Below are 27,709 nucleotides of genomic sequence, written 5' to 3'. Positions count from 1 at the left end.
GGCAGGGGGGGGGGAGGGACGGACGGGCAGGGGGGGAGGGACGGACGGGCAGGGGGGGAGGGACGGACGGGCAGGGGGGGAGGGACGGACGGGCAGGGGGGGAGGGACGGACGGGCAGGGGGGGAGGGACGGACGGGCAGGGGGGGAGGGACGGACGGGCAGGGGGGGAGGGACGGACGGGCAGGGGGGGAGGGACGGACGGGCAGGGGGGGGAGGGGGGGGACGGGCAGGGGGGGGAGGGGGGGACGGGCAGGGGGGAGGGACGGACGGGCAGGGGGGAGGGACGGACGGGCAGGGGGAGGGACGGACGGGCAGGGGGAGGGACGGACGGGCAGGGGGGAGGGACGGACGGGCAGGGGGGAGGGACGGACGGGCAGGGGGGAGGGACGGACGGGCAGGGGGGAGGGACGAACGGGCAGGGGGGAGGGACGGACGGGCAGGGGGGAGGGACGGACGGGCAGGGGGGAGGGACGGACGGGCAGGTGGGAGGGACGGACGGGCAGGTGGGAGGGACGGACGGGCAGGGGGAGGGGGACGGGCCGACAGACACATGCGCAGAGAGACACACACAGACAGAGGCAGAGAGACACACACAGACAGACAGAGGCAGAGAGACACACACACACTCACCCACACACAGACATACAGAGAGAGTCACACACATAGACAGAGAGGCAGAGAGACCCACACAGACAGACACACACACACACATACAGAGACACACACACACACACAGAGAGACACACACACACACACACAGAGAGACACACAGAGACACACACACACACACACACACACACACACAGAGACACACACACACACACACAGAGAGAGAGACACACACACACACACACACACACACACAGAGAGACACACACACACACACACAGAGAGACACACACACACACACACACACACACACACACAGAGAGACACACACACACACACACAGAGAGACACACACACACAGAGAGAGACACACACACAGAGAGAGAGACCGACAGACCCACAGACCGACAGACACACAGACCCACAGACACACAGACCCACAGACCCACAGACCCACAGACACACAGACCGACAGACACACAGACCGACAGACACACAGACCGACAGACACACAGACCGACAGACACACACAGACACACACACACAGACACACACACACAGACACACACACACAGACACACACAGACAGACACACACAGACAGACACACACACAGACAGACAGGTGGTAGAGGATGCTTGGTGAGTTGCTGCAGCGCACCTCTTGTGTGGTACACATTTCTGCCACTGTGGGTACGTAGTGGAGAGAGTGACTGTTTAAATTGGTGAATGGGGTCTTGATCAAGCAGGCTTATTGGTCCATTCCGTAATTAGTGCTAATGTAAACGGAACACTTACAGACAGACGTGATCCAGCACGTACTCTTGCTACAAATTCTTTTTCCTTTTCGGCAACTTCGCGTTGGATTCTTTGGAAACTGGTCAATGCTGTAGTGAAATCTGCTACTAAACGATCTTTCATTAGCTTTTTGTGTCGCTGCTAAAAGAAAACAAATAGTGTACTAAAAAAGGCATATCTGAAAATAGTCATAAATGAAACAATCCATTTTGTAAGTGGAGTGTGGTTTACACAGAAGCCTAGACATTCTATTTTCAATATAAACTGCTTTAAGAGACACGTGCAAAATTACTAGAGAGAAAATGGATAAAGCCTTTTTCACTACTATTTAATTGTTGGAATTTCGTGGTAAAATCAAATGTTTTAGAACTCCTTTTAAAATACTTTTACTTACAAATATTGAAATCAAGTCAATAAAACTGCAATGTATTTATAATTAGTCATCATCAATTTTCGAAGTTTGTAAACTTGGGACTGTTGTGTTTATTTTCCGGTTAATAGCTGAGAATTAACAGAGGAATGTCAAGGAGGTGTTTGATACGTCCATCAGATCAGAAAATTCAGTTATCGTGGCAAAAAACCTCTTACCTGGTCATTTATAGATTTTAGTGATCCAAATTCCTTTATGCTCTTCTCAGTTTCTTTAGCAAGGTGATTGACCAGCTGTTGCTTCTGCTGACTAGCATTGGAAAGAAATATTGAACACAAATTAACAATGTAGTAAGGATCAGCAGCAATCGTTGACAGAAAATAGTTAACAGTCCTATTGACATTGGTTAGAGAAACAAAATGATTGATATATATTTCATGGTTTGCAATATTCAGAACTAAAGCTGCACTTTTATCCAATAATTTTTTATTTGTATTCCAGATTTGGCGATGCTGGCAAGGCTATATTTATTGCTCATTGGTAGCAAGGCCAATGGGCTTTCTTTCTGAACTATTGCAAATTCCTGTGTTGCTCATAATGACATTAGGTATGGAATTCTAGGATTTTTCCCATCAATATAGAAGGAACAGCAGCTTACTTCCAAGTCAGAATACCAGGATGAACCTTAGAGGCGATAGTGCTCCTGATATTGCTGCTCTCTTCTTTCTTGGTGCTATAAAGCCATAGCTTTGAGGTACAGAAATATTGGGAATATTTATATTTAAAATAGAAATATTTACGATATTAAAAGGAATTATAGGTAGAAACGAAAAAGGATAAATAATATATAAATTGTGCTGAAGCCGAGCAATTTGTAAAGGTCACCTGAAGCACAAATATTACTTAGATTACAATCTTCAATATCCTTTATCATTTTAGTAACGAAAGCAAACCCTGTCCGAGAAAGATAAACCGAAGACACGACAGGTCAGGAATCAGATTGAAGCGTATTTTATATCATGTTGAAAAAAAAGATGAAACAACTTTATAGAAGCATGACCTACAAAGTTAGAATTTGAAAGAACTTTTTTTTTTTTAAATTCACATTTTTACATGAAAATTCAAACCTAGACTTCATAGTTATGGTTAATGGCATAAAAAATGCAAAGCAGGTATCCAGTCTGCTCCGCCATGTAGTACAATCTTGGCTGATCTTCTTTTGGAACTCTACTTTCCTGCATATTCGCATATCCCCAAATGTCTTTATTACCCAAAAATATACTGACCACTCTTGAATATGCTCAACAATTTAGCATCCACAGCTCCCTAGGGTAGAGAATTCCAAGTATTCACAACCATTTAAAATTTAAAAAAAATAAATTTAGAGTAACCAATTATTTTTTCCAATTAAGTGGCAATTTAGTGTGGCCAATCCACCTACTCTGCATGGGGAGAATGTGCAAACTCCACACGGACAGTGACCCAGAGCCGGAATCGAACCTGGGACCTCAGCGCCATGAGGCAGCTGTGCTAACCACTAGGCCATCATGCTGCCCTGTATTCACAGCCATTTGAGCACAGAAATTAATTTGTGTTTACATTTTCCAAATAAGGGGCAATTTAGTGTCGTAAATCCACCTTGGGTTCTGGGGGTGAAACTCATGCAGACACGGGGAGAATGTGTAAATTCCACACGGACTGTGACCTGGGGCCAGGATCGAACCCAGATCTTCAGTGCCGTGAGGCAGCAGTGCTAACCACTGCACCACCGTGCTGTCCTGAGTGCAGAAGTTTCTAATTTCAGTCATAAATGGTTGACCTTTTTGTTCTGAGGCTGTGTCCCGGATTTCTGAGTCAGGGCAAGATTTTCTCACCATCCATCCTGTCAAAAAATTTCAATTCAAATCTTTTATTCTTCTGAGCTCCAGGGAATATTGACCTAGTCGTCTTAATCTCTTGTCATAGGACGTCCTACTATGTCTCAGAATTATAAACCACAGAAACAGGCCAATGGCCCATTATCTCTGTACTCGCCAGTTTTCTGAGAGCCAATTAATCCATTCTCCTGTCTTTTCAACGCATCTTTTTCAGAAATACGTCGATTTCTCTTTTAATAGCTGCAATGGATTATCTGCTTCCAGTTTTTGGAAGTCATTCCAAATCCTATCTAAAAATAATTCTAACCACTTATCTTCTTTATTTTGACTAACCTAAATCTTTGCACTCGTGTTATCAACTCATGAACCAAAGAAAATAGCTTTTCCCCATTTACTTGCGAAAACTCCCCAATTGCGAAAGCCTCTTTCTGATATCTTCCTTTTCATTGCTGTGATGAAAGAAGCTAGATTTTATAGCTATCCATAATACTCACAGTTGGTGTCGAAGTTCTATATTGTCCTGAGGTTTGCCAAAGTAGCTTAAAATCTTTTGGATATCTGCAGCTGAAGTGAAAAGTTATCAAATATTGAATTAAGATAATTAAGAGAAAATAAACAATTTCAAGCAAATTATAGCTTTGAATGAACAACTAGTTTTACAGGAGGCACAAAGAATCAACAGATACAACCAACCAATTATAATGACTTACAGGTAAAGTGGGAATCGCAGGTTCTCTCCTTTAAAAGGCAGGCAGACTTGTCTAATGTCAGTCATCCTGATGCCTGGTTCACACATCAGATCACCAATTTCATCACAAGATCTACATAATTCTAATCTCCCATTGCAAGGCATGTCATCTTGTAGGCAATCAGTTCTTAAGTGTATAAAAAGAGAGATATGCTGTTGTGAATATTTTCGTCTTGCACTCATCAGAACCGATGCATGAAATGACAAAATTTAAAGAGAGCAACAATTTGTACTGCTGGAGAAAAGCTGATGATTGCCAAGTCAACCCCGAGTGTTTGAAGCATTGCCACAGAGAATGCACCAAGGAATTAATGTCCTCCAAACTTTTATTTAATTCAAAAAAGACGTAATGCCTGGCCATGTTCTTTCTGCTTGCAGACAGGCGCATTCTCCATGACAACGCCTCGGCAAGTCAGAGCCAACTTGCTAACCAATCAGCACCCACTTCAACTCTTGCTCCTTCTGAATTTTGGCATTCTTGCATTTGTCCCGATAAGTGCAAGGCTTAAAAAGCATTGACAGCATCTCCCTTTTTTCTCCTAAATCAATGCTCAAGTTCTGTGCTACCAAGCAACTATTTGTATACCACCAGTCAGTTCAATTCCAGAAATCAAGCATCGCTCCTTTCCTGAAAAAGAATTGTTACTGGCTGTTTGTATGACACCAAGGAGCATTTGTATAATCACTTGCTTGGTGGACAATAGATATTAGGAACCTCTGAGCAGTATTAGCTGTATAAACAAACCAAACAAACACCAAAACCAAACAGCAAACAGGAGTTTCTCCAGTTGATTGAATGGAAAACTTTCTAAGTATCGTAGCGAGTGGGAATTTTTGCGAGCTTCCCGACACTCAACACGACGAGGCCATTACCGGTATCAATCACTTGGGAATATAGTGTCCAATTCCGGTTGCCACATTACAAGGAGGATGTAGAGACTTTGGAGAGGGTAAAGAAGAGGTTTACAGGTCATTGACCGGTATGGAGGGCATTAGCTATGAGGAGAGGTTGGCTAAATTTTGTTTTTTCTTACTGGAACGGCAGAGCTTCAGGGGCGACCTGATAGAAATATTTCTGAGGGGCATTGACAGAGTGGATAGTCAGAAGCTTTTTCCCAGGGTCAAAGAGTCAATTACTAGGGGACAAAGGTTTAAGGTGCGAGGGGCAAAGTTTAGAGGAGATGCAAGAGGGAAGTTTTTTTTTTGTTTACACAGAGGGTAGTGGGTTACTGGGACTCGCTGTCGGGGTGGCAGTGCCATTTAAGGAGCATCTTGACAAATACATGAATAGCATGGGAATAGAGGGATGTGGTCCCCGGAAGTGCAAAAGGTTTTAGGTTTGACGGGTAGGTAGCATGGTCGGAGCAGTCTTGGGAGAGCCAAAGGACCTGTTCCTGCGCTGTACTTTTCTTTGTTCTTATGTTAAATGATCCACTTACAAGGCTCCACAGGCTTCACGCTGGAAATGATGGTCCCGCCGGCTGACTCACTGGAACCGCACCCATTAACAAGGGGGAGCAGCACTTAAACCTATCCTGCAGAGCAAACATCTGCAGCTCTCAGCTATGTCACAGAGGAACCATCCCCACAATTAGGGGATGCTGACCTGACCAGATTGTTGGATGCGGTCCAGATGGGATGGCCGATGCCCCTGAGGGGCTCAGAGGGTCAGCTACAGGGCAGCCAATATCCCTGGGAGGAATCGTCAGTCAGTTTAGGGAACGTCAGCAAGGGGACTGGCACCCAGTGCCGTAAGAAGATCAACAGCTTCCACCGGGCCGCACGGGTGGGTTGGCAGCCAGGTCCTCAGGGTGTGGGTTCTTCAGCCATGGGGCCCTGCACATGGGCCGTCTGGCCTGCCTCTAAAACGGTGAGGGCAGCTGTTGAGGGATCCAAGATAATGTCCATCCCATGTAATATCTGTAAGGAATTGGAAAGGGTAGGAGTCTGGCGACGAGCAATCTCTTTGATCCCGTGACCCTCCAGTCCCCCGTGGCTCCCATTCACTGCCCCCGCCCCCCCCCCCGCCCTCCCTCCAAACATCCCCTGTCAGGGCGACATCCAACACGCCCTACCAACGCAGCAGGTTCCCCTGGTCACCAGACCCTGTACCCCAGACACTCGCTCTTAACGTTACGTGGACCGGGAACTGGTCCCCTCCCTGGTGCGCACATCCACTCTCTGGTTGCGGAAATATCCCCGGTGCTGGGTGTTTAGATGTTGGCCGCTGCATCAATGGTCTTGCTTCCTGCAGTGTTCAGGCACAGTGTCCAGGCCTCACGATCTGTTGGGACGTTAGGCAGTAACTTCCACCTGCGACACCGGAATGCACTTGGAAGTGTGAGGAGTGAAGTGCTCACTTAACTACGATTGTCAATTTCCTATTAGCAATAGCCTTCAGCCGCATGGTCAAAGGCCTCCACGTTCAGTGGGAGTTATGGGTGGTCGGTGGACAGAAAGGCAGAATCTGGGGGTTCCCCCCCCGCCCCCTGTTATGGGTGCGCACAATCCAGGTGATGGCACGGCAGAACCACGGATCCTAAGGCACCCAACAAATCCCCAGCCCAGGACCCCCCCCAAACCACCCGAGGCTACCAGCACCACCCCTCTCTTCCCCCCCCCCATCAAACCCCAAGGGCAGCAACCGGGCTCATTGCCCGGGAGCGAAGATGGCTATGCACTTCCTCGAATTCCCACAGCAGCCATACTGCCAGCTTCTCCTTTTTTAAAAAGATGTATTAATTGGCGCCCATGTGACCACTTACTGAGGAGGCGATTAGATCAAGGGAGGCTGTTAGATAGAAGGTTGTTCCCGTTAATTGTATGGAGACCGGCTTTAATTGGTGATTATTAGTTTCTCGTCACGCCGCAGTATCCTGATTTCGCCACCTGGAGCGGACGGTTTAGATCACAAATCGATCGATGCTCGGCACGGTTCCCGATTTGGCCTTTCCAGCAATCTAATGGCTGTGTCACACTTCCGCTCAAGTGCGATGTAGCCATTAAATTGTGCCCCATATATCCATACATGTTCACAAATCTGGGCTCACACACCTCCACTGCCCATTGTCCCAAATTTCTTCAGCCATTTAATGGCCATCTGCTTTAAATATAGAAGGATCGAACTAAGATAGCTTGCGACGTGCCAGTCACATTCATATTCTAGACATCTATCTTACACACCTGGCTGGTCACCAGGAGTTAATCCAAGTACTCACCTATGGCAATGCTGTCTAACATCGTGAATCGAGGTCTGTAAAATTGTATTGATTAATAAATTTAAACACAAGTAACTGACACTACCATTCATTGGTATTTTGTCATGTTTACACATATGCATTTTAATTTTTGCGCATGGCAAAAAGCAGATTGTTTGTTTGGTTAGCCTATGGCCATGTGCTGCAAACTTCAGTCCGTGTCCTGTAATGCTACTGACCTTACTAAATACAATGATAAAGCCAATTTATGTGTGGCATCATGGAAGCGAAGTGTGTGAAGATACAATACGACAACTACCTCCTGACAAAGGATTTCTACCCACAAATGTTAACCTATCCTTGCTCTTTGTCAGTACTGTTAAATTTGCTGAACATTTCCAGAATGCATTTCCAGGCTTTTCTTTTCCTCTACATCACTTTGTAATTATAATTGCCAAGTTTATACCATTACCACCCTCTGGTGGTATGAGCAATAATATACAAGATGCTGAACTGCTGTGAATTGTTAATATAAACTTACACTTTCCACTGGTGTATCCAATATCTAGTGTGCTAGTAAAGCTTTTAGCTTTCTCATAAAAAATATTTTCTCCATGAGATGTCAACAAGAATGGCATAGCATGACCACCCTCTTTGGCCATGGGTCATTGGGTAAATTAAATAGTGTGGAACTGGGGTCATATGTAGGCTTTAAAAAAAAAAAAATTTAGACTACCCAATTTCTTTTTTTCCAATTAAGGGGCAATTTAGCATGACCAATCCACCTAACCTGCACATCTTTGGGTTGTGGGGGTGAAACCCACGCAGACACGAGAAGAATGTGCAAACTCCAAGCGGCAGTGACCAAGGGCCGGGATTCAAACCCGGGTCCTCAGTGTCGTAGGCAGCAGTGCTAACCACTGTGTCACGTGCCGCCCTCATGGAGGCCTACTTGATGAGATGGGAGGTCAGATCTTTTCTCGGAGAACATTAGTGAACCAGTTTTTTTTCTATTCAAACTATAATTGCCGCTCTATTATGATATATTTTCATCTAAGTGAATAAATTACCAGTTTTACTTTTCTATTTTCATAATTTGCCTTGGGCAGGAATATGAATGCAGCCTCAGGGCTGTTAACCTGGTACTATAACCAGTAACTTATCATGCCCTTAAGAAAAATTATTATTTCCTTTCATATCCACACTATCCAAATACAAATACAAGCTAACTGAAGGTGATCTTGCATTTCTCCACATCATGTGCTCAGCGAGATCATCAATCTGACTGGAGCTATACTGCCACTTTTACATTGATGTGAACAAGGAACCACTTCACATCAACTCAAAGTTCATTCATATACTGCAAAAATGTCGACAGAGGTAAATAATCTCAAGAGAGAGTAAAAACATATTTGTCCATTCTTATGTACCCCTTATCAACTAGATTTCTAAGCACTGGTAGAGTCTTGAGGTAAAGTCTCTGACTGAACTATTCCATCTTGGAACTAAATAAAGATCAGATTTTTAAAAATTAAGGCAAGAATTATACTATACTGGGGCCTGAGGCTCAATTAAAATTCTTCAACATGATGTTCTTTGCATGAAACCAAAAGGTGAAAAATTACAAGTTTTATCATTACTGGGAATAAACTTAAATTAATTCAATAGTCAGGAATTGATGGCTTCCTTTAAACAAATTATTTTCAAAAGGTTCACTGTTGTGGAATAAGTTAGTCATTACATGCATGATGTCAAAGCATTTTCTACTAAAATTGATGCAGGTATGTAAAATAGTTTCTTTACATTGGAGTAGCTGCGATTTCAGGTACCTCAAAACCCTTCACTCTAATTCATTCCCCAAATTCCACCACATCTCTTGATTCTCAAAATCTTCGCTAATAGACATGAGAAATAGTAACAGGAGTAGGCCGTTCAGCCCCTACTGCACCATTCAATAGAATCATGGCCGATCCGACGTCCCTCATGTCCACTTTCCTGCCCTTTCTCCATAACCCTTGATTCCCTTCCTGGTCAAGAACCTACCTATCTCAGCCTTAAATATACACAAGGATTCTGCCCCCACAGCTTTCTGTGGCAAGAGTTCCAAAGGCTCACCACACTCGAGAAGAAATTCCTCCTCATCTCAGTCTTAAATTGACACTCCTTTATTTTGAGATTATGCCCTCTGGTCCTGGACTCTCCCATGAGAGGAAACATCCTCTCAGCATTTATCCTGTCAAGCCCCTTATGAATCCTATATGTTTCAATGCGATCACATCTCACTCTTCTAAATTCCAATGAGTAAAGTTTCAACGTGTCTAACCTTTGCTCCTAAAATAATCCCTCCAAAGCAGGGATCATTCCAGTGAACCTTCTCTGAACCGCCTCCAATGAAATAATATCTTCCTTAAATAAGGGGACCAAAACTGCTCACAGTACTCCAGATGTGGTGTCACCAGTGCCTTGTACAGTTACAGCAAGACTTCCCGACTCTTATACTCCAACTCCTGAAATAAGGGCCAACATTCCATTAACCTTCCTGATTACCTGCTGCACCTGCGTGCTAGCTTTCGGTGTTTTGTGCACAAGTACCCCCAAGTCCCTTTATGTTGCAACTTTCTGCAGTTTTTCTCCATTTAATACTGTTCTTTTGTTCTCCCTTCCAAAATGAACTTCACATTTTCCCACATTATACTCCATTTGACAACTTTTTGCCCACTTACATAATCTGTCAATATCTCTTTACAAACTGTATCTCTCTTGCAACGTGCCTTTCCACCTATTTTTGTGTCTCCAAGTCATTAATATATATTCTAAGCAGTTGCGGTCCCAGCACTGCTCCCTGTGGAACCCCACTGGTTACAAGTTGCCATCCTGAAAAATAATCCCTTCTCCTCACTCGCTGTTTCCTGCCCATAGCCAAATCTCTATCCATGCCAACTAATACCCACTCCCTTATTTTAAAACCATTGATAGTTTCAGATCCCACCAGCCTCAAAGGCAGCAAGCTCCAGATCAACTTGTTGAGGTTTAAATTAACTAACGAGAGCCAGCATAGATCTGTAAAAGTCAGATCATGTTTTCCTGATCTAAATCAACTTTTTGATGCAGTGACAAAGAAGGTAGATGAAGGGAATTAAGTGGATGTTGTCTACATGGATTTTAAGAAAGCATTTGACAAAGTACTAATTTCAAAAATGGAAATGAATAGGAGGGTCAGCATCCAGTTTGATAAAAAAGTTGACTTAAGGACAGAAAACAAGTCATGGTGGATAGTTTTTTTCCCAGACTGGATGTGGGCAGAAAGTGGTATCCCCCAGGGGTCAGGGCCAGGAACAATTTTTATGCAATATAAAAAGATTTTAATTCCTCTCTGGCCACGGGGGAGGTGCCGCGGATTGGAGAATAGTTAATGTGGTCCCACTATTTAAGAAAGGTTGTAGAGACCAGCCAGACTACAGATTGGTGCGTCTCACGTCAGTGGTTGGAAACTACTGGAGAAGATTCTGAAGGAGATAATCTATCTACACTTGGAGAGGCAAAGTTTGATCAGGAATAATCAGCATGGTTTTGTCAGAGGGTGGTCATGCCTAACAAATTTGATTGCATTTTTTGAACATGTAGCCAAGTGTATAGATGAAGGTAGTGCAGTTGATTTAGTTTACATGGATTTCAGCAAAGCCTTTGACAAGGTCCCACTTGCCAGACTTAGTAAGGTGGCAAATGCACATGGGTTAAGAGTGTGACTTGATAAGGTGGATTCATAATTGGATTAGCGGTAGGAGACAGAGGATGATGATAGACGGCTGCTTTAGTGTCTGGAAGCTAGTGACCAGTGGCGTACCACAGTGATCCGTGCTGGCTCCCCTATTGTTTGTCAATTATATGGGGGGGGCAGGGGGCATGGCAGCACAGTGGTTAGCACAGTTGCTTTACAGCTCCAGGGTCCTAGGTTCGATTCCCAGCTTGGGTCATTGTCTGTGCGGAGTTTGCACTTTCTCTCCATGTTGCGTGGGTTTCCTCCGGGTGCTCCGGCTTCCTCCCAGAGTCCAACGATGTGCAGGTTAGGTGGATTGGCCATGCTAAATTGCCTTTCGTGTCCAAAAAGATTAGGTGGGGTTACTGGGTTACAGAGATAGGGTAGAGGTGTGGGCTTAGGTAGGGGGTTCTTTCCAAGAGCCGGTGCAGACTCGATGGGCCGAATGGCCTCCTTCTGCACTGTAAACTCTATGAAATTCTATGATATAAATGACATTGATGACTATGTGGGGGCTTCCGGAGGACAAAACGATTGGCCGGGTGGTTAACAGTGAGGTGGAGTGTCTACGGTTACAGGAAGGTATGGGGCGGATAAGTGGCAGGTGGAATTTAACCCTGAAAAGAGAGGTGATACACTTTGGAAGGAGTAATTTAACAAGGAAGTATACTATGAAAGGTCTGACACTGGGCAGAACAAAGAGACTTTGGCGTGTTTGTCCATATATCTCTGAAGGCAGAAGGGCAGGTTAATAGGGTGGTGAAAAAGGCATATGGGATACTCGTTTATATCAATTGGGGCACAGATTACGAAAGCAGGAGTCATGATGAAGTTGCATAGAACTTTGGTGAGGCCACAGCTGGAGTAGTGTACGCAATTCTGGTCGCCACATTATAGGAAGGATGCAATTGCTCTGGAGGGGTTGCAGAGGAGATTCATCAGAATGTCACCTGCGATGGAACATTTATGTTATAAAAAGAGGTTGGATAGGTTTGGGTTGTTTTCTTTGGAGCAGAGAAGACGGAGTGGTGACTTGATTGAGGTGTACTAGATTATGAGGGGCATGAACAGGGTGAATAGGGAGCAGCTGTTCCCCTAATTTGAAGCGTCAGTTAGGAGTGGTCACAAGTTCAAAGTGAGGGATGGGAGGTTTAGGGGGGATTTGAGGAAAAACGTTTTTACCCTAAGAGTGGTGATCGTCTGGAATGCACTGCCTCGGAGGGTGGGAGAGGCGGGATGCCTCACATCCTTTAAAAAAGTACCTGGATGAGTACTTGGCACATCATAACATTCAAGGCTCTGGGCCAAGTGCTGGCAAGTGGGATTAGGTGGGGAGGCCAGGGCCTTTCATGCGTCATCGAAGACTCGATAGGCTGAAGATTCTGTGATTCTGGAATCCACAGAATCCAGACAGTGCTGAAAGAGACTATTTGCCCGTCAGGTCTGCACCGACTCTCTGAAAGAGCCGCTAGCCTCGACCCATTCCCCCTCTCTATCCCCATAACCCCTAACCTGCACACCTTTGAGCAGTAAGGAGCAATTTATCGTGGCCAATCCACCTAACCTGCACATCTTTGGACTGTGGGAGGAAACTGGAGCATCCGGAGGAGGAAACCCACGCACACATGGGGAGAATGTCCACACAGACAGTCATCCAAGGCTGGAATTTAAACTGGGTCCCCGAGTCCCAATATAGAGTAAAATTTAAAAACTTGCCAGTGATACAAAACCTGGAGCAACATCAAATAATAATAGTAATCTTTATTTGTGTCACAAGCAGGCTTGCATTAACACTGCAATGAAGTTACTGTGAAAATAGTGAGGATGATACCAATCACCTGCAACAAGACATGTAGATTAGCAGACAGGTGGTAGACAGAATTTAATTCAGAGAAGCATAAATTTATACATTTTGCAAAAGGGATAAGATGATGCAATATAAACCTAATGGCAAAATTCTGAACAAAGAACAGAAACTGAGGGGGGGGGGGCATGTGCATCAATCTTTGAAGGTGGCAGGACATACTGAGGAAGCGATCATAGATTTCATAGAATTTACAGTGCAGAAGGCGGCCATTCGGCCCATCGAGTCTGCACCGGCTCTTGGAAAGAGCACCCTACCCAAGGTCAACACCTCCACCCTATCCCCATAACCCAGTAAACCCCACCCAACACTAAAGGTAATTTTGGACACTAAGGGCAATTTACCATGGCCAATCCACCTAACCTGCACATCTTTGGACTGTGGGAGGAAACCGGAGCACCCGGAGGAAACCCACGCACACACGGGGAGGATGTGCAGACTCCGCACAGACAGAGACCCAAGCTGGAATCGAACCTGGGACCCTGGCGCTGTGAAGCAATTGTGCTATCCACAATGCTACCGTGCTGCCCAGTAAAGCATATTGTACCTTGAGCTTCATAAATGTAGGCATTGAGTGCAAAGACAGGGACGTTACGCTGAACATTTATAAAAACCTCTGGTAGAGTACAGCAAACTTGACATAGTCGACAAATTTTGAAATTTTACTCTGTATTCTAAAATCTAAGTTGTTTATATACAGCAAAACAAAAGCCGTCCAGTACAAAGAACTACCAAGTACCATGACTCGTTGCTTTCTGTTCTTAACCCATTTTTGAAATCTAATTGAGCACTGATCCTCCCATTCCATTAGCTTCAACTTTGTTAATCAATCTTTTATATGGTTCTTTGTCCAGGCTCTCCCAATGGAGTCTATAGTTCATTTGTGCTTACTCAATAGCAACATCTTGGCCAGAGTCAACATGCCAACCAATCAGTGCCCTTTTCTCTTATGGTATAAACTGTTGTGACAATTTGAAATTTTGCATTCCTGCATTTGTCCTGATGAGTGCAAGATGAAAAGTTTTGGCTCTCTTTTCAGCGATATTCAAGTTCCATACTACTAGCCATCTATAATATATTCTGTTTCTTCATTCTTGCGAGATTACAATGACAAATAATTGGAAATAAATAAGTTGTTCCAACAAAGGAAGATAGTTTGTAACTTACAATTTTGTGCAATCTTCTGGATGTTGGAACTTATTACTTGAGCAAGCTGATGTGCTTCTGAAGATAAATTTGATTCTCCCAAGTAACTGCCTTCATTTCTTCCAGAAGCCATGACTGGTTATCAGGTTAAGTTAAACTCCAGCGAGAGATTCAGTTGACCAGCATCAGAAGTTCAAATAACCTTCACGTGTGGATTATTTTTGGCACCTGGAAAACAGCTGAAATAATATTTATATATTAATATTAAATTATGAAAAGGATTAAATAGGGTACAGAAGATCTATCCACTTGTAAGAAATTCAAAATCAGGGATCATAAATATAATTAAACATTTGAAAAATTCAAAAGAAATTTCTGAACTCCCAGAAGTGGTAAAATGAAGAAAACACACAAAAAGAGCTTCTGTAATTTATCTGCATTGGGCATTAGCCTAGGTTCAGTAATAACATTCACCCCAATTGTAGAGTGAAATCCCACTCTATAAACTCAGCCACATAATCTAGGTCAAAGTTTGGGTGGCGCAGCCGTACAGTGATTAGCACTGCTGCCTCACAGCACCAGGGACCCTGGTTCAATTCCGTACTTGGGTGATGGTGTGGAGTTTACACTTTCTCCCCGTGTCTGCATGCGTTTCCTCCGAGTGCTCGGTTTTCCTCCAACTGTCTAAAGATGTGGTGGTTAGGTGGATTGGCCAAGGTAAAAAAAATTGTCCCTTGGTGTCCAGGGATGTGCGGGTTAAGATGTTGCAGGAATAGGGAAGGGGATTGGTAGGGTGCTCTTTCAGAAGGTTGGTGCAAACTCAATGGGCTGAATAACGTCGTTCTGCACTGTGGGGATCCCATGTTCTATGTTTTCAGTAACTACTAAGGGAATGTTGCACTGGCCAGAGGTACAGTTTTACAAATGCAACTTTACACTGAGGCTCCATCTAACCATTTAGGATCCTGTGGAAGGAACTGAGAAACTAGCGAGCTCTTCTCGCATCCTTCCCAATACGTGTTCCTCAATCAGCATCACTACAAACCAACAATCTAGTCAGTTACCTCAGTGCAGTTTGTAAGAACCCGCTTTGTGAAAGTTGGGTGCCATGCTTACCCCGGCATTATTATAACCGTGATGACACCAAAAACATTTTACTGGCTGAAGGTACTATGGGATATCCTGAAGTCATGAAAGGTGGTATATAAATGCAACAAACAAATGGAAGACAAAATGAAAATAACCACTGTGCGCATAATAAAAGACTTGCTGCAAGACAGATAACCCGATGTTACAGAATGAAAACTTCTTACATCAGTTCAGGTTTCCCACAAAGTATCAGAAACTTGCCAAATTGAGAATTACATTGAAAATCTGTGTCCTACCATGAAACATCCGTACTCCCCAACTTTCAGTTGATGGCCGCTTCCTTTAAATTTATCAATTGCATTGCAATTCTGACAGTATTTCAGGCTGACAAATCAGGCTCGGAATTGCACAATTCACAAGCACAGAAAATACAACAAAATGTACAGGCTGGACTTCGGATTAACAACACGGCCAAATCAATTGAGTGTCAGGTGGCTACTGATATGCCATCTGAAAGTTTCTCTTTACATTGTCGTCAGAGACAATACAAATATACTTCTGGGAAACTTGTGTCAAACTAAATTAATCTAACAAGGAACGAATTAAAGACACTCAAACAATTAACAACTGTATTGGAAAGGGCCAATATTGCTGTCACAAAGTTGCTGCAGCTGTTTGTCATTATTATTGCAAAGATTAAAAGGTCACCTAGTTCAGCCATGTCCATCGGGTGGATAACCGCTGTATGCACACCCAAAGATCTTCTGCATGGTAAATTGGCCACTGGATCACGACCTCAACGTCCATACCTCCGCTACAAGATACCTACAAGCGACATATAAAGGCGGAAATACTGTGACTGCCGGGACCCCTGGAGGCAGACTGTTTGGAAGGGTAATGAGGGCAAGCAGAAATGAAGAGCTCAGCTGGCCGAGAAGAGGGCCCAGAGAAAGCGTAGGCCAGTGAATCGTGCACTTTCTCAGCCCACTGTCTTCCCCTGCAGCAAATGCAGCAGAGACTGCCATGTCGTATTGAGGCTCCCGAGCCATGCCAGGCCACGCTTACATAGAGTTGACTACCATAGTGCAAATCAGTTTGCCCACAGACCAAAAATGGCAAAGATAACCTCATATAGATTTATGCATAAATTTCACTTTTACAAAAGCGTAGCTTCATAAAAATTATCCAATTGATAGTAAACGAAATACAAAAAAACTCAGGTTTTATGTTATCACCTTTGCTTTGTCTTTCACGGTGTTAAGGCTTTTTGCATTTTTTCAAAACAACTCAGTTTTAAGGAACACGTTTCAAAAAAGAGGAAGCTAATATACTTCCTTCTGCAGTAAACAAATCCCCGAAACAGGCAGCAGCTGCTACAAAACATGCAAATGTGTGTGGCTCACAGAAAGGCATGTCCACGATATACACTTTCTCAAAAATAGGAAAGGCGGCAGGTTTAGATCAAATACAAATGTGAACCACATAATCAACTGTGCAATTCAGAGTTTAATGTACGCATATTTTTCCCCCTCACATTTTCTCTCAGTTGTCAATTTCAGCTGAGAATCAGTGTTTGGGGAAAATATACTTTCACATGCTGCTGAAAAAGGGAACCAACCAGCAACAAGTTTGCATTATAGATTTCCTAGTACACCTCCAGACACTACAATGCCATTCCCTTCCTCCACAAAAAAATAATTCTGACTCAAACTTTACATATATATCTAAAGTGGTGCTAAATTTCAAATTAGTTTGCCTCACCAGGGTTTTCTACATCAGAATGCAACTTTATACAGATATCCTAAGCAGCTCCTAGTTCTCCTGACAAACACTCCTTCATCCATACTTCAATACTTAAAGGATTCTACTGCTGCCTCATGGCGCCGAGGACCCGGGTTCGATCCCGGCCCCGGGTCACTGTCCTTGTGGAGTTTGCACATTCTCCCCGTGTCTGTGTGGGTGTCACCCCCACAACCCAAAGATGTGCCATATCTTTTTATTAAAACAGTAAAAAAGATATACAAAGCCAAAGTGGGCAGCATGGTAGCACAAGTGGATAGCACTGTGGCTTCACAGCGCCAGGGTCCCAGGTTCGATTCCCGGCTTGGGTCACTGTCTGTGCGGAGTTTGCACGTTCTCCCCGTGTCCGCGTGGGTTTTCTCCGGGTGCTGCGGTTTCCTCCCACAGTCCAAAGACATGCAGGTTAGGTGGATTGACCATGCTAAATTGCCCGTAGTGTCCATAAGGGTTGGGAGGGGTTATTGGGTTGCAGGGATAGGGTGGAAATAAGGGATTAATGTGGGTCGGTGCAGACTCGATGGGCCGAATGGCCTCCTTCTGCACTGTATGTTCTATGTAAAAAAACGTTACAAACACTAATTTTGTGTTGGAGGAACAGGGTACCCTCCTCTCAGTACCAACGTACGGGATTGTGGGGGGGGGGGGGGGGGGGGGGGGGGGTAGGATACTCTGATTATTAAAGCAGTTCCGTTAAATTGCCCCTTAATTGGAAAGAGAGAGAGAATTGGATTTTTAAAAAATAAATTTAAGAGTGTACCCAATTCTTTTCTTTCCCAATTAAGGGACAATTTAGCATGGCCAATTCACGTACTCTGCACTCCTTTTTGGGTTGTGGGGGCGAGACCCACGCAGACACGGGAGAATGTGCAAACTCCACATGGACAGTGGCCCAGCCCGGGATAGAACCCGGGCCCTCGGCACCGTGAGGCAGCAGTGCTAACCACAGCACCACCAGGCTGCCTTAGAATTGGGCATTTCAATTTTTTTTAAATGCTTAAAGAATTCACCCAAAAAACTTTACTATTTCACACTGTTAACAAAAAAAAGCTTATTTTTTCTCCAGCAATAATTCTGCATTGCAGATCTAGCAGCATTCTTTCCAGAGTTACTCATTTGTCTGCAAAAACATAATTTTCGGACTAAATCTTTTTGCAGCCTCTTTCAACAACTCACTTAACTGTCTTTTTAATCAGAACATCTGATGATCAGCCATCAGCCTGAATTGTTAACACTTTCTCTCTCCACAGATGCTGCCTGACCAGAGTATTTCCAGCATTTCTTGATTTTATTTCAGATTCCAGAATTGCAGTATTTTGCTTGGAGAAAGATGGGTTTTAAAAATGGATAGTAACATGCAAATAAATAAAGACCATACAAAATTAATTTCATTCATAAATTATTTACCAAAGATCACAAGTAGAACAGCTTTAAAAGAAAAAAATATAATCTCTGAAAAATTTGACAAATGATGAGAAACTCAAGACCAGAATTTATATTCCAATATTCAAAATGCAGGATCACCTATTAGCTATAGTCTCATTGTTACACTACGCTGTGACAAGCGATAGCTGACATAAACAAATTAAACATGTGGACATATCCATTGACAATGGAAAAATACAAAATATGGCACCAATAAGGGCAGTGACGACAGTAAATATAGACAGGGAGAAGATTTATATTGTATAGATGTTGAATTTATAATGTTGCATTGTTTGTACCTATATAGAGCTATCAGCAAATCAAACTATTTCAAACACACAAATGCCAGTTGCATCAATAAAATAGTTGGTGCCAGTTCCTCAAGCCATTTAAAGTTTAGTCAGTTGTGGATTTGGAGACACCTACAACCTTGACAAGATTTCACAACGCAAACCCTACCTTTGACTCATGACATGCACACAGCACAAATTACTCTCATAACCTGCCAGTTTAAGAATGCCATTTGAAGAAGCTCTTTTAAATGTTAGTGAGATGCCCATTTCAAAAATGGATAAATTAATTTTGTACACATCTAGGATAGATTGCCAAATGGCACTGATGTAATTTTTTGAACTAAGCGGCCAGTGAGCTTTTCTGTGATTATGCAAATAGAGAAGTTCAATATGTCAATTTCAGTCTGTCAACAGAAAGAAACAAAACTTGAAATATATAATTTTTTTTTGTTGTAAATTTAGAGTACCCAATTTATTTTTTCCAATTAAGGGGCAATTTAGCATGGCCAATCCACCTAGCCTGCATATTTTTGGGTTGTGGGGGCGAAACCCACGCAAACACGGGGAGAATGTGCAAACTCCACACAGACAGTGACCCTGAGCCGGGATCGAACCTGGGACCTCGGCGCTGTGAGGCTGCAGGGCTAACCCACTGTGCCACTATGCTGCCCTGAAATATATAATCTTGATGTCTTTATGGCAATCATTAATGCATAATCAGTAAAACGGAGGCAGGTTCAGCTCACTTGGCTAGACAGTTGGTTTGTGATGCATTGCGAGGCCAACAGCGCAGGTCCAAATCCCATACTGGCTGAGGTTATTCATGAAGGCTCTGCGTTCTCAACCTTGTCCCTTTCCTGTGGTGTGGTGATCCTCAGGTTAAATCACCACCAGTCATCTCTTCCCCCTCAAAGCAGCCTATGGTCATCTGGGACTACGGTAACTTTACTTACTTTAATCATTATAAGATAAACCAAAAATCTTAAACCTTCAAAAATAAAACAAGTGCCTAGCACACAAAGTAAAAGATTACCAATCGCAATTGTCAGGAACTGCAACTAGCAACACTATAGCTTCCAGCATTCAGATTTCATGCATCTTATTTTGAAAATATGGGGCTGAGACACAATTGTTGTGAGCACAGTATAGACAGAAATAAATTTAAAGAGAAAGTTAAACATAAGGAACGAGATTCAATGTTGCAAACTACTTTTTAAATATAAATTTTGAGTACCCAATAATTCCCCCCCCCAATTATGGGCAATATAGCGTGGTCAACCCACCCAACCTGCACATCTTTGGGTTGTGGGGGGAAACCCACTCAGACACAGGGAGAATCTGCAAACTTCAAACGGACAGTGGCCCAGGACCGGGATTCGAACACGTGTCCTTAGCACCGTACAGTAGTGCTAACCACTGTGCCACCCCTCAATGTTGCAATCTAATCAAGGGTTCATTATAAGACACTCAAACTACACTGAATTTAGATCAATGCTTCCTCACTGTGCAGAATATATCATTGTTACAACTCAACTCTGATTTCTGGCACCTTATTATTAGAAATATCAGTTCTAAGTACGAACTCACTGTCCAGAATTTAAAAAAACAGAAGTTCAAGACAATTAATGTTCTACTTCCTCTCATCTCTCCTCTAGTCCCCCACTGCCCCCAGAATAGATTCATTTATTTCCATCATGCTTTTTTCCTCTCAGAAAATGAAATACTTTCATTTGTACAGCACCTTTCATAACTTTAGGATGATACAGAACTGGCTCAGTCACAAAAGGCATAGGGTAGCAGTAAAGGGTGTATTTCTGAATGGAAGGTTGTGACTAGTGGTGTTCCACAGGGATCGGTACTGCGGCCTCTGTTGTTTGTGGGATACATAAACGATTGGGAGGAAAAGGTACCTGATCTGATGGGTAAGTTCATGGATGACACCAAGGTTGGTGGAGTGACATAGTGTTGGGATTGGCAGAGGATACAGCGGGACATAGATGTTGGAAACTTGGGCAGAGAAATGGCAAATGGAGTTTAATCCAGACAAATGTGAGGTAATTCATTAGGTCTAACATTGAGGGGAAATATAAAGTAAATGGTAAAACTCTTAGGAATATTGAAAGTCAAGAGATCTGGGCATACAGGTCCACAGATCTTTGAAAATGGCAACACAAGTGGACAAGGTAGTCAAGAAAGCATATGGAATGCTTGCATTCATTGGACTGGGAATGGAGTTCAAAAATTGGCAAGTCATGCTACAGTTGTATAGAACCTTGGTACGGCTGCACTTGGGATATTGCACACAATTCTGGTCGCCACACTAGCAGAAGGATGTGGAGGCTTTGGACAGGGTGCAGAAGAGATTAACCAGATGTTGCCTGGTCTGTAGAGTGTTAGCTTTGCGGAGAGGCTGAATCGACTCGGACTGTTTTCATTAGAACGACGGAGGGTGAGGGGCAACCTGATAAGAGGATGGATAGAGTGGATGGGCAGGCACTCTTTCCCAGGGTGGAGGGGTCAGTCACTAGGGGGCATAGGTTTAAGGTCCATGGGCCAACGTTTAGAGGAGTTTTGTGAGGCAGTTTTTTTTTGTTTTACAGTGTGGCGAGTGCCTGGGGCACGCTGCCAGGGGAGGTTGTGGACACAGATACATTAACAGCGTTCAAAAGACATCTCAACAAATACATGGAAAATACTAGGAAGTGCTGAGGGTTTTGGCCAAGGGTGGTATCATTACCGGTACAGACTTGGAGGGCCGAAGGGCCTGTTCCTGTGCTGTACTGTTCTTTCTTCAGAACATCTAAAAGTAAATTTAAGTATGCTTGAAGTGCAATCACTGTTGTCACGTAGGAAATCATTTGAGAGATAAACGTTGACCTGGACGAGAGGGATACCTCCCCTACTCTTTAAGATAATGCCATGGGAGTTTTTAAGGTCGCCCTAACAGCACAGACAGGGCCTCGGTTTAGGTCTGATCTGAAAGAAAACACTTCCAGCTTCGAATTTAGTGCTGAAGGTCTTAAGCGAAACTTAATCTCGCGGCCATCAACCCCAGGGCGAAGACTGACCCACGGGGTTTAGCTTCTCCGAGACGCCCCCCACCCCCACTCTGCCCATCGCCGCAGGAGCGATCGGGCGGTCGCTGCCAAGAGGCGGGGGTTGTGCAAGGCGGCGCCCCGCCGGCTCCCGAAGCCAAGTCACTTCCTGACGACCGGAGGCCGAGACGCCGGCCTGGGCCACAAAGCCCGGCCGCCCGGCTGAGGAAGCCGAGTGCTGGGGGGGGGGGGGGGGGGGGGGGGGGGGCTGCTAGCGGCACTGCCACCCCCGGGAGGGTCAGATCACCGCACCCAGCACCGGGCTGCTCCGTCCAGGGGGAGCACCAGCTCCTCCTCCCCGAGACACCCACTGCGCACCCCGCACAACCGCTCCGGAAAGGCTTGTTGTCGCTGCCCTTCCTGGGACAGGCAGGGCTGGGGAACGGCAGCGTCCGCCCTCCCCGGGCTCCGGTGTCCCAGCTCTCGTCCGCCAACGGTAGTCAAGATGAAGCCAGGGCCCGGACTCAGAGCTCCGGGCGGATTATTCCCCGCCCCGCCCGGGCCCGGCCAAACCAGCAGCTGCGGAACAAGTGCGGCGACGGCGCCTCCTCGCAGACCGCCGGTGGCTGATACCTGCTCCGGTCAGACCCTCAGCCCCCGCTCCCTGGCTCCTCCGTCTCGACCTCTGACCATTCGCGAGGCCCCTCCCGTCCCCTGGCCCCGCCCACCCTCCCGTCCCCTGGCCCCGCCCACCCTCCCGTCCCCTGGCCCCACCCTCCCGCCCTCCGGAAGCAACAGTGTGACGGGAGCTTTCTCTGCGATGTTGACCGAGGGGTGAATGTTGGCCAGGGCATCACAACCCTCAGCTGCACTTCTTTAAAAGCTGCAATGAGATCTTTTAGACCTACCAGAGGAAGATGAGGCTTCAGTTTTAGTATCTCAGCCAAACATCAGCACCCTCAACAGAGCAGAACTCCATCAGTATTGCATCGAGTGTCAGCCTTGGATTTCGTACTGAATTCCGACATGAATCCAGAACCTTACCTTGCCCTCAGACAGGTATCAGCTGACATGGCGGACAAAGACATACCACAAGATAGTTCAACTACAACTTTATTACTGTTTGAAACACTAGATAAACACTGAACATTTCTTAAATATTTTGCACAAATCACTTTATTAATGCTTAAAACACCAGATAAACACTGAACTGCTCTTCATTCTACTGATTGAAACTCTGGGCGGTCTCCTTGCCTGATGGTTGGCCCCACAGATCTCTGCTGAGGCTGCTAACGTCTCCCTTTTTATCCAGTTTCTTCCAGCATCGGTAAAGTTATTTAGACACGGCTGACGAGTTACTAATTTTCCTCAATGTTAGTTTGCAAAAATAGCTCCCATCTGCTGGCCTTGCTTTCTTTATCTATCTGTGCAACACATCTTATCACACTTGCTTGGAAAAACAAGGGGCTGGATTCCCTTGCCCGACGGCGATGTCGTAATCAGCGATTTGGCAGAGGATTGACTCCAATGCCCAAATTGGGGCCGATGCTGGTTTGATGCCGGTCAGCCATGCTCCGCCTCCTCAGAAATGATGTAATTGTGGCGAGCACTACGCTCCATTGCAACGGCGTTGCCGTGTTATCGGCAGGCCCTCCCATGATACTGCGCCCCCGATGGGCCGAGTTCCCGATGGCGCGGGACACGTGTGTTCTCAGAAGTTGGGACCCCGGCCTAGTGGTTGCTGACAGTGTCGAGCGGCACCGCACTCGGCCGGGATCCATGCCGCTGATCAGGGGGGGCTTCCACGAGGGCTGGTGGGGGGTGTGGCCTGTGGGGTTGCGGATGGCGGGTCATGTCCGCACATGGACGGCACCATGTTTTATGGCACGACTGCTGCAGGTCATCAGTCGTACGCATCTGTGGCCAGAGTCATGGCCGATTTCGGCGCAGTAGCAGGGAGTTTCACCCGCCGCTGCTGCAAGCCCCTCATCGGTCCTGGAATCAGTTCGGGATCGGCGCTGGTTTTTGGTCGCAAAACTCCTGTGAATTCTCTGTTCGAGCTGGCACTTAGCCACTGAAACGGAGAATCAGCCCCTGTGTTGAGTAAAGTTAGCTACCTATCATGCATTGCAGAAGTTTAGTTGTTGGTCATCCGGCTACATTTGTGACTTAGAGGCACTGAACTGAACCACAGTTGATACATGAAATACTTTTGGTCGGAAATGTGTACAATCAGTCAAACTCTGTTCCATTTACTAAATTGGCAACTTAAATTTAATTTTGGGCTCTTTGTTACTCACTGCATGAAGTGTGTAACTTGCCTTTTTCATTCCACGGCATGTGGGTGTCGTTGGCTGCGCCGACAGTTGCCCATCCCTAATTGCTCTTGAACTGAGTGGCTTGCTGGGCCATCTCAGAGGGCATTTAAGAGTCAACTTGGACCAGACCTGGAAGGATGGCAGATATCCTTCCCTAAAGGATATTAGTGAACCAGATGAGTTTTTACGACAATTGTAGCCACCTAAAATGGCTGATTCCCGATTAATTTGGCCAAACCCCGATGTAAAATGTCGAACTGAAAAGGCTGATGGGAAAATCAGCCAACAGGACTCAAACGGACAGCTGCAGACAGAACAGTGTATTCGGCTCTGGGGAAGTCGGCCCAGACTGATACCTGCAACCATTAGCACCACATCAACCCAGCCATCTGCAGTTTAATCGGCTATCCCCGGGAACAATTGCTACAAATTAGCAATTGAAAGCCGATCCAGACCTCTCGGCGCCAGCAGTGGCCGAGACAAAGCAAGGTGAACGACCACCCCCCGATCAAGGCATCGCCCCATTATTGGAGCATATCGAACCCAGTGATTGGGACCATGTCCAATCACTTGGGACCAGGGTCAAGGTCCGCCCCGAGAGGCGGGAAGCCCCTGGGAACTATAAAGATAGGGGCCAAGTTCAGATCGACCCTTCTTCTACTCGCAACCTTCGAGACCCTTCGACGAAAGAACAAGTAAGTCTTACTCCAGCGATCGCTGCCTGATAGGTGTTCCAGACTATCGACCCATACCAGCCTTTTTGAATCCCGTAGGTCAGACCCAATTCGATAAGCCATTCGTTTCCCTGACCTGGTGGGCCATCACCAAAGTTAAGTATTGGCCTTTAATGGTAGGCAATAGTCTAGAAGTAGGATTATTGTATAAGTATTGATTGCTGTATATAATAAATGATCGTTGATTTAACATTTACTAAGAGTGTGCTGTATTATTAATCATTACTTGAGCTTGAACCACGTGGCGGTATCAGAAAGATACCTGGCGACTCGTGAGCAAAGGTGACAGAATTAGAGCTAATAAAACTAAGGCTAATAAGAGCAACATTTTGGCGACATCCTGACGGGACCCGATCTAGAAGTGGAAAACCACTCCGGGAGAACCCAAGAAATTTTGAATTTGAATCCAATTGGAAACAAAAAAAACACAAGTGTTCAAGCAGTTCTGATTAATAATTCACAATTCAGAATTGTGTGTTTGCATGCGTAACTAACAGGGCTATAAGGTAAAACTGATAGATTTTGTTGCGTCAAAACTGTCGGAAGTCTGTATTTTCGGAAATTAGCGGAAGCCGTACCCGCATCTACGACACCACCTTAGCCCCCTGTTCCAAATTTAACCAAAGCAAGCAGATAGGAGAGATGGCCATGAAGGCAATGCAACGCCTCATGAACCCCGAGGAATTTGCGGTTGCAGCGACCAGCAGCAGTAGAGTGGGACAGTGCCCCACTTGGAAGAGGAAATTCGGAAATACCTCAAGGGCAAAGGATGGCCCATGTGGAATGATTTCTGTAATAATGACAACTCAGGTCCCGGAAGTATAGGGCATACTTGGTGGGAGAACATGAGTGAAATCCACAAAAAGAATTTAGCAAAAGCTCGCAAGCCGATGGCAATTGTGTCCTGTCTGGCACAATTGTGAGGCACAGAGGAGGTCGTCAGGACGCTCCGCAAAGAAGTAGAGGGCATACATCGTATGAGTAAAGTCGATGTATGCGAGGTGGAGAAAGAGAATCTGGAATTAAGGCGGAAATTAGCAGCAAAGGAAGAAGAGGTGGCTGACGCCAAACGGGGTCACCAGTCTTGTCTGGCGCATTTGAGTAGTTTCCAGTCCCAGTACGAAAAGGCTTATCAGGACATGCAGCGTGCAGTCCTGGTAAAGAAAGAAACAGAGAAGCAGGTGGAGACGCTACAGAAACAATGTAGTGATCTCAAGGCAGCCTTGAGAGCGCTTCACGCTGCAACCACAGAACAAAGACAGAGCACCATAGACCATGCAAAGTGCCGGAAGCAAATTGCAGACCTGCAATCACTGCTTTCTGTCCAAAAGGGATTCCAAGAAACCTTTGGGGAAAGTTGAGACCAGGAAGACGGCCCTGATTGGGAAGAATTACAGGAAACAGCGCAGAGATATGTTCAGGGAACATGTGCGCAGGGAAAGCCCCAAAGGAGAAAAACACCCCCACCCCCCCACACAGCAGGTAGTTCAGGCTCCGATGAACCCTGTAACAACCCACCGCACAGCCACAGCAGACGAAGCGGAATTCCTATATTCCACCCCCCTCACAGTGACCCAATTACGGGATGCATGTGCCAAAATCACACCGTTCCTCCCCGCTTCAGACCCACACCATTTCTTTGCCACCGTCAAACATCAAGCGACCATGTACGGCCTGGATGAGAGAGAGCATGTAAAGCTCATGGTTCTAAGTCTAGATCCATCGGTAGCAGCAGCCCTTCCCGACCCACAGAACGTAGGAGGAGGCACCCTTGCAGAAATGCATACCGCGATCCTGGATGCGATCGGGTATAACCGGGGTGACCCCGTAGATGGCCTAAATAAGTGTAGGCAGAAGAAGTCTGAGCACCCCACAGCGTTCGCAGGACGCCTGTGGATTCACTTCGAAGCCGTTTTTGGAGATGTAGACCGTGCCCATTTGTCCCCAGACAATATGGCCAAATGGACCCGCACCCTTATCTCCCATGCCACAGAGGCAGGACAGAATGCCTGTAGTAATTATGATCCCTCGGAGGAGGCTCATAATGAGAAGTGGGTGGTTAAAAGATTGTCCCGCGTTTGGGAGCAGTCTGTTCACAATCGACCCACTGATAAAACCACAGAGGAAAAGCAAGCCGCCGCAGACATGCAGGCAGTAAAAGCCACACCTCACAACCCCGCCTGGGTAAATGAGGGAAAGAACAGCCCCCCAACAAAACCGCAAAAATGTTACAACTGCGGACAGTTGGGACATTTTGCAAAAGAGTGCAATGCCCCTAAAAAGCCACCGAGAGCCCAACAGACAGGCACTCTGAGTAAGAAAAAGGCAGAGCCCATCCATAGCGTTAGCGCCCGTTCGGATCAGACAGACTTGACCGGAACGGACTGACGGTGTACAGGCTCCCCCAGATGGGTCTGCGATACCCTTTGGGATAGGTCAGGACGACCCGTAGTCGCAGCGAAAATTCGGGGACAGCCTATCGAGTTTCTTTGGGACAGAGGAGGGTCCCGCACCACCATAAATTCCTCCACCCTTTGTCAGGACACGTGGCCCACTACAGCCACTATCACCCTCAACGGCTTTACAGGCCACTCACAGCAGGGACACATCACAGTTCCTGTACCCATTCAAATAGGAAACATTACCACAAAACA

The 27,709-nt window shown here is 45.6% G+C and overlaps 1 protein-coding gene across 1 annotated transcript in view; it reads right to left on the bottom strand.

Annotated features, from left to right (window-relative positions):
* LOC140410705 (syntaxin-7-like) overlaps positions 1-22,728 on the bottom strand; it is a 63,306-nt gene extending 40,578 nt beyond the window's left edge. Inside the window, 5 exon segments of the mRNA XM_072499143.1 lie at positions 1,406-1,543; positions 1,994-2,084; positions 4,147-4,216; positions 14,386-14,603; positions 22,637-22,728. Of these exon segments, the coding sequence (XP_072355244.1) occupies positions 1,406-1,543; positions 1,994-2,084; positions 4,147-4,216; positions 14,386-14,497 (411 nt within the window). The 5' untranslated portion in view covers positions 14,498-14,603; positions 22,637-22,728.
* Positions 22,729-27,709: the final 4,981 nt, after the last annotated feature.

The sequence above is a fragment of the Scyliorhinus torazame genome, chromosome 4 (assembly GCF_047496885.1).
Source record: "Scyliorhinus torazame isolate Kashiwa2021f chromosome 4, sScyTor2.1, whole genome shotgun sequence".
Lineage (NCBI taxonomy): Eukaryota > Metazoa > Chordata > Chondrichthyes > Carcharhiniformes > Scyliorhinidae > Scyliorhinus > Scyliorhinus torazame.
Note: the sequence above shows the minus strand (reverse complement) of the source record. Positions and strands in the feature narration are given on the sequence as shown.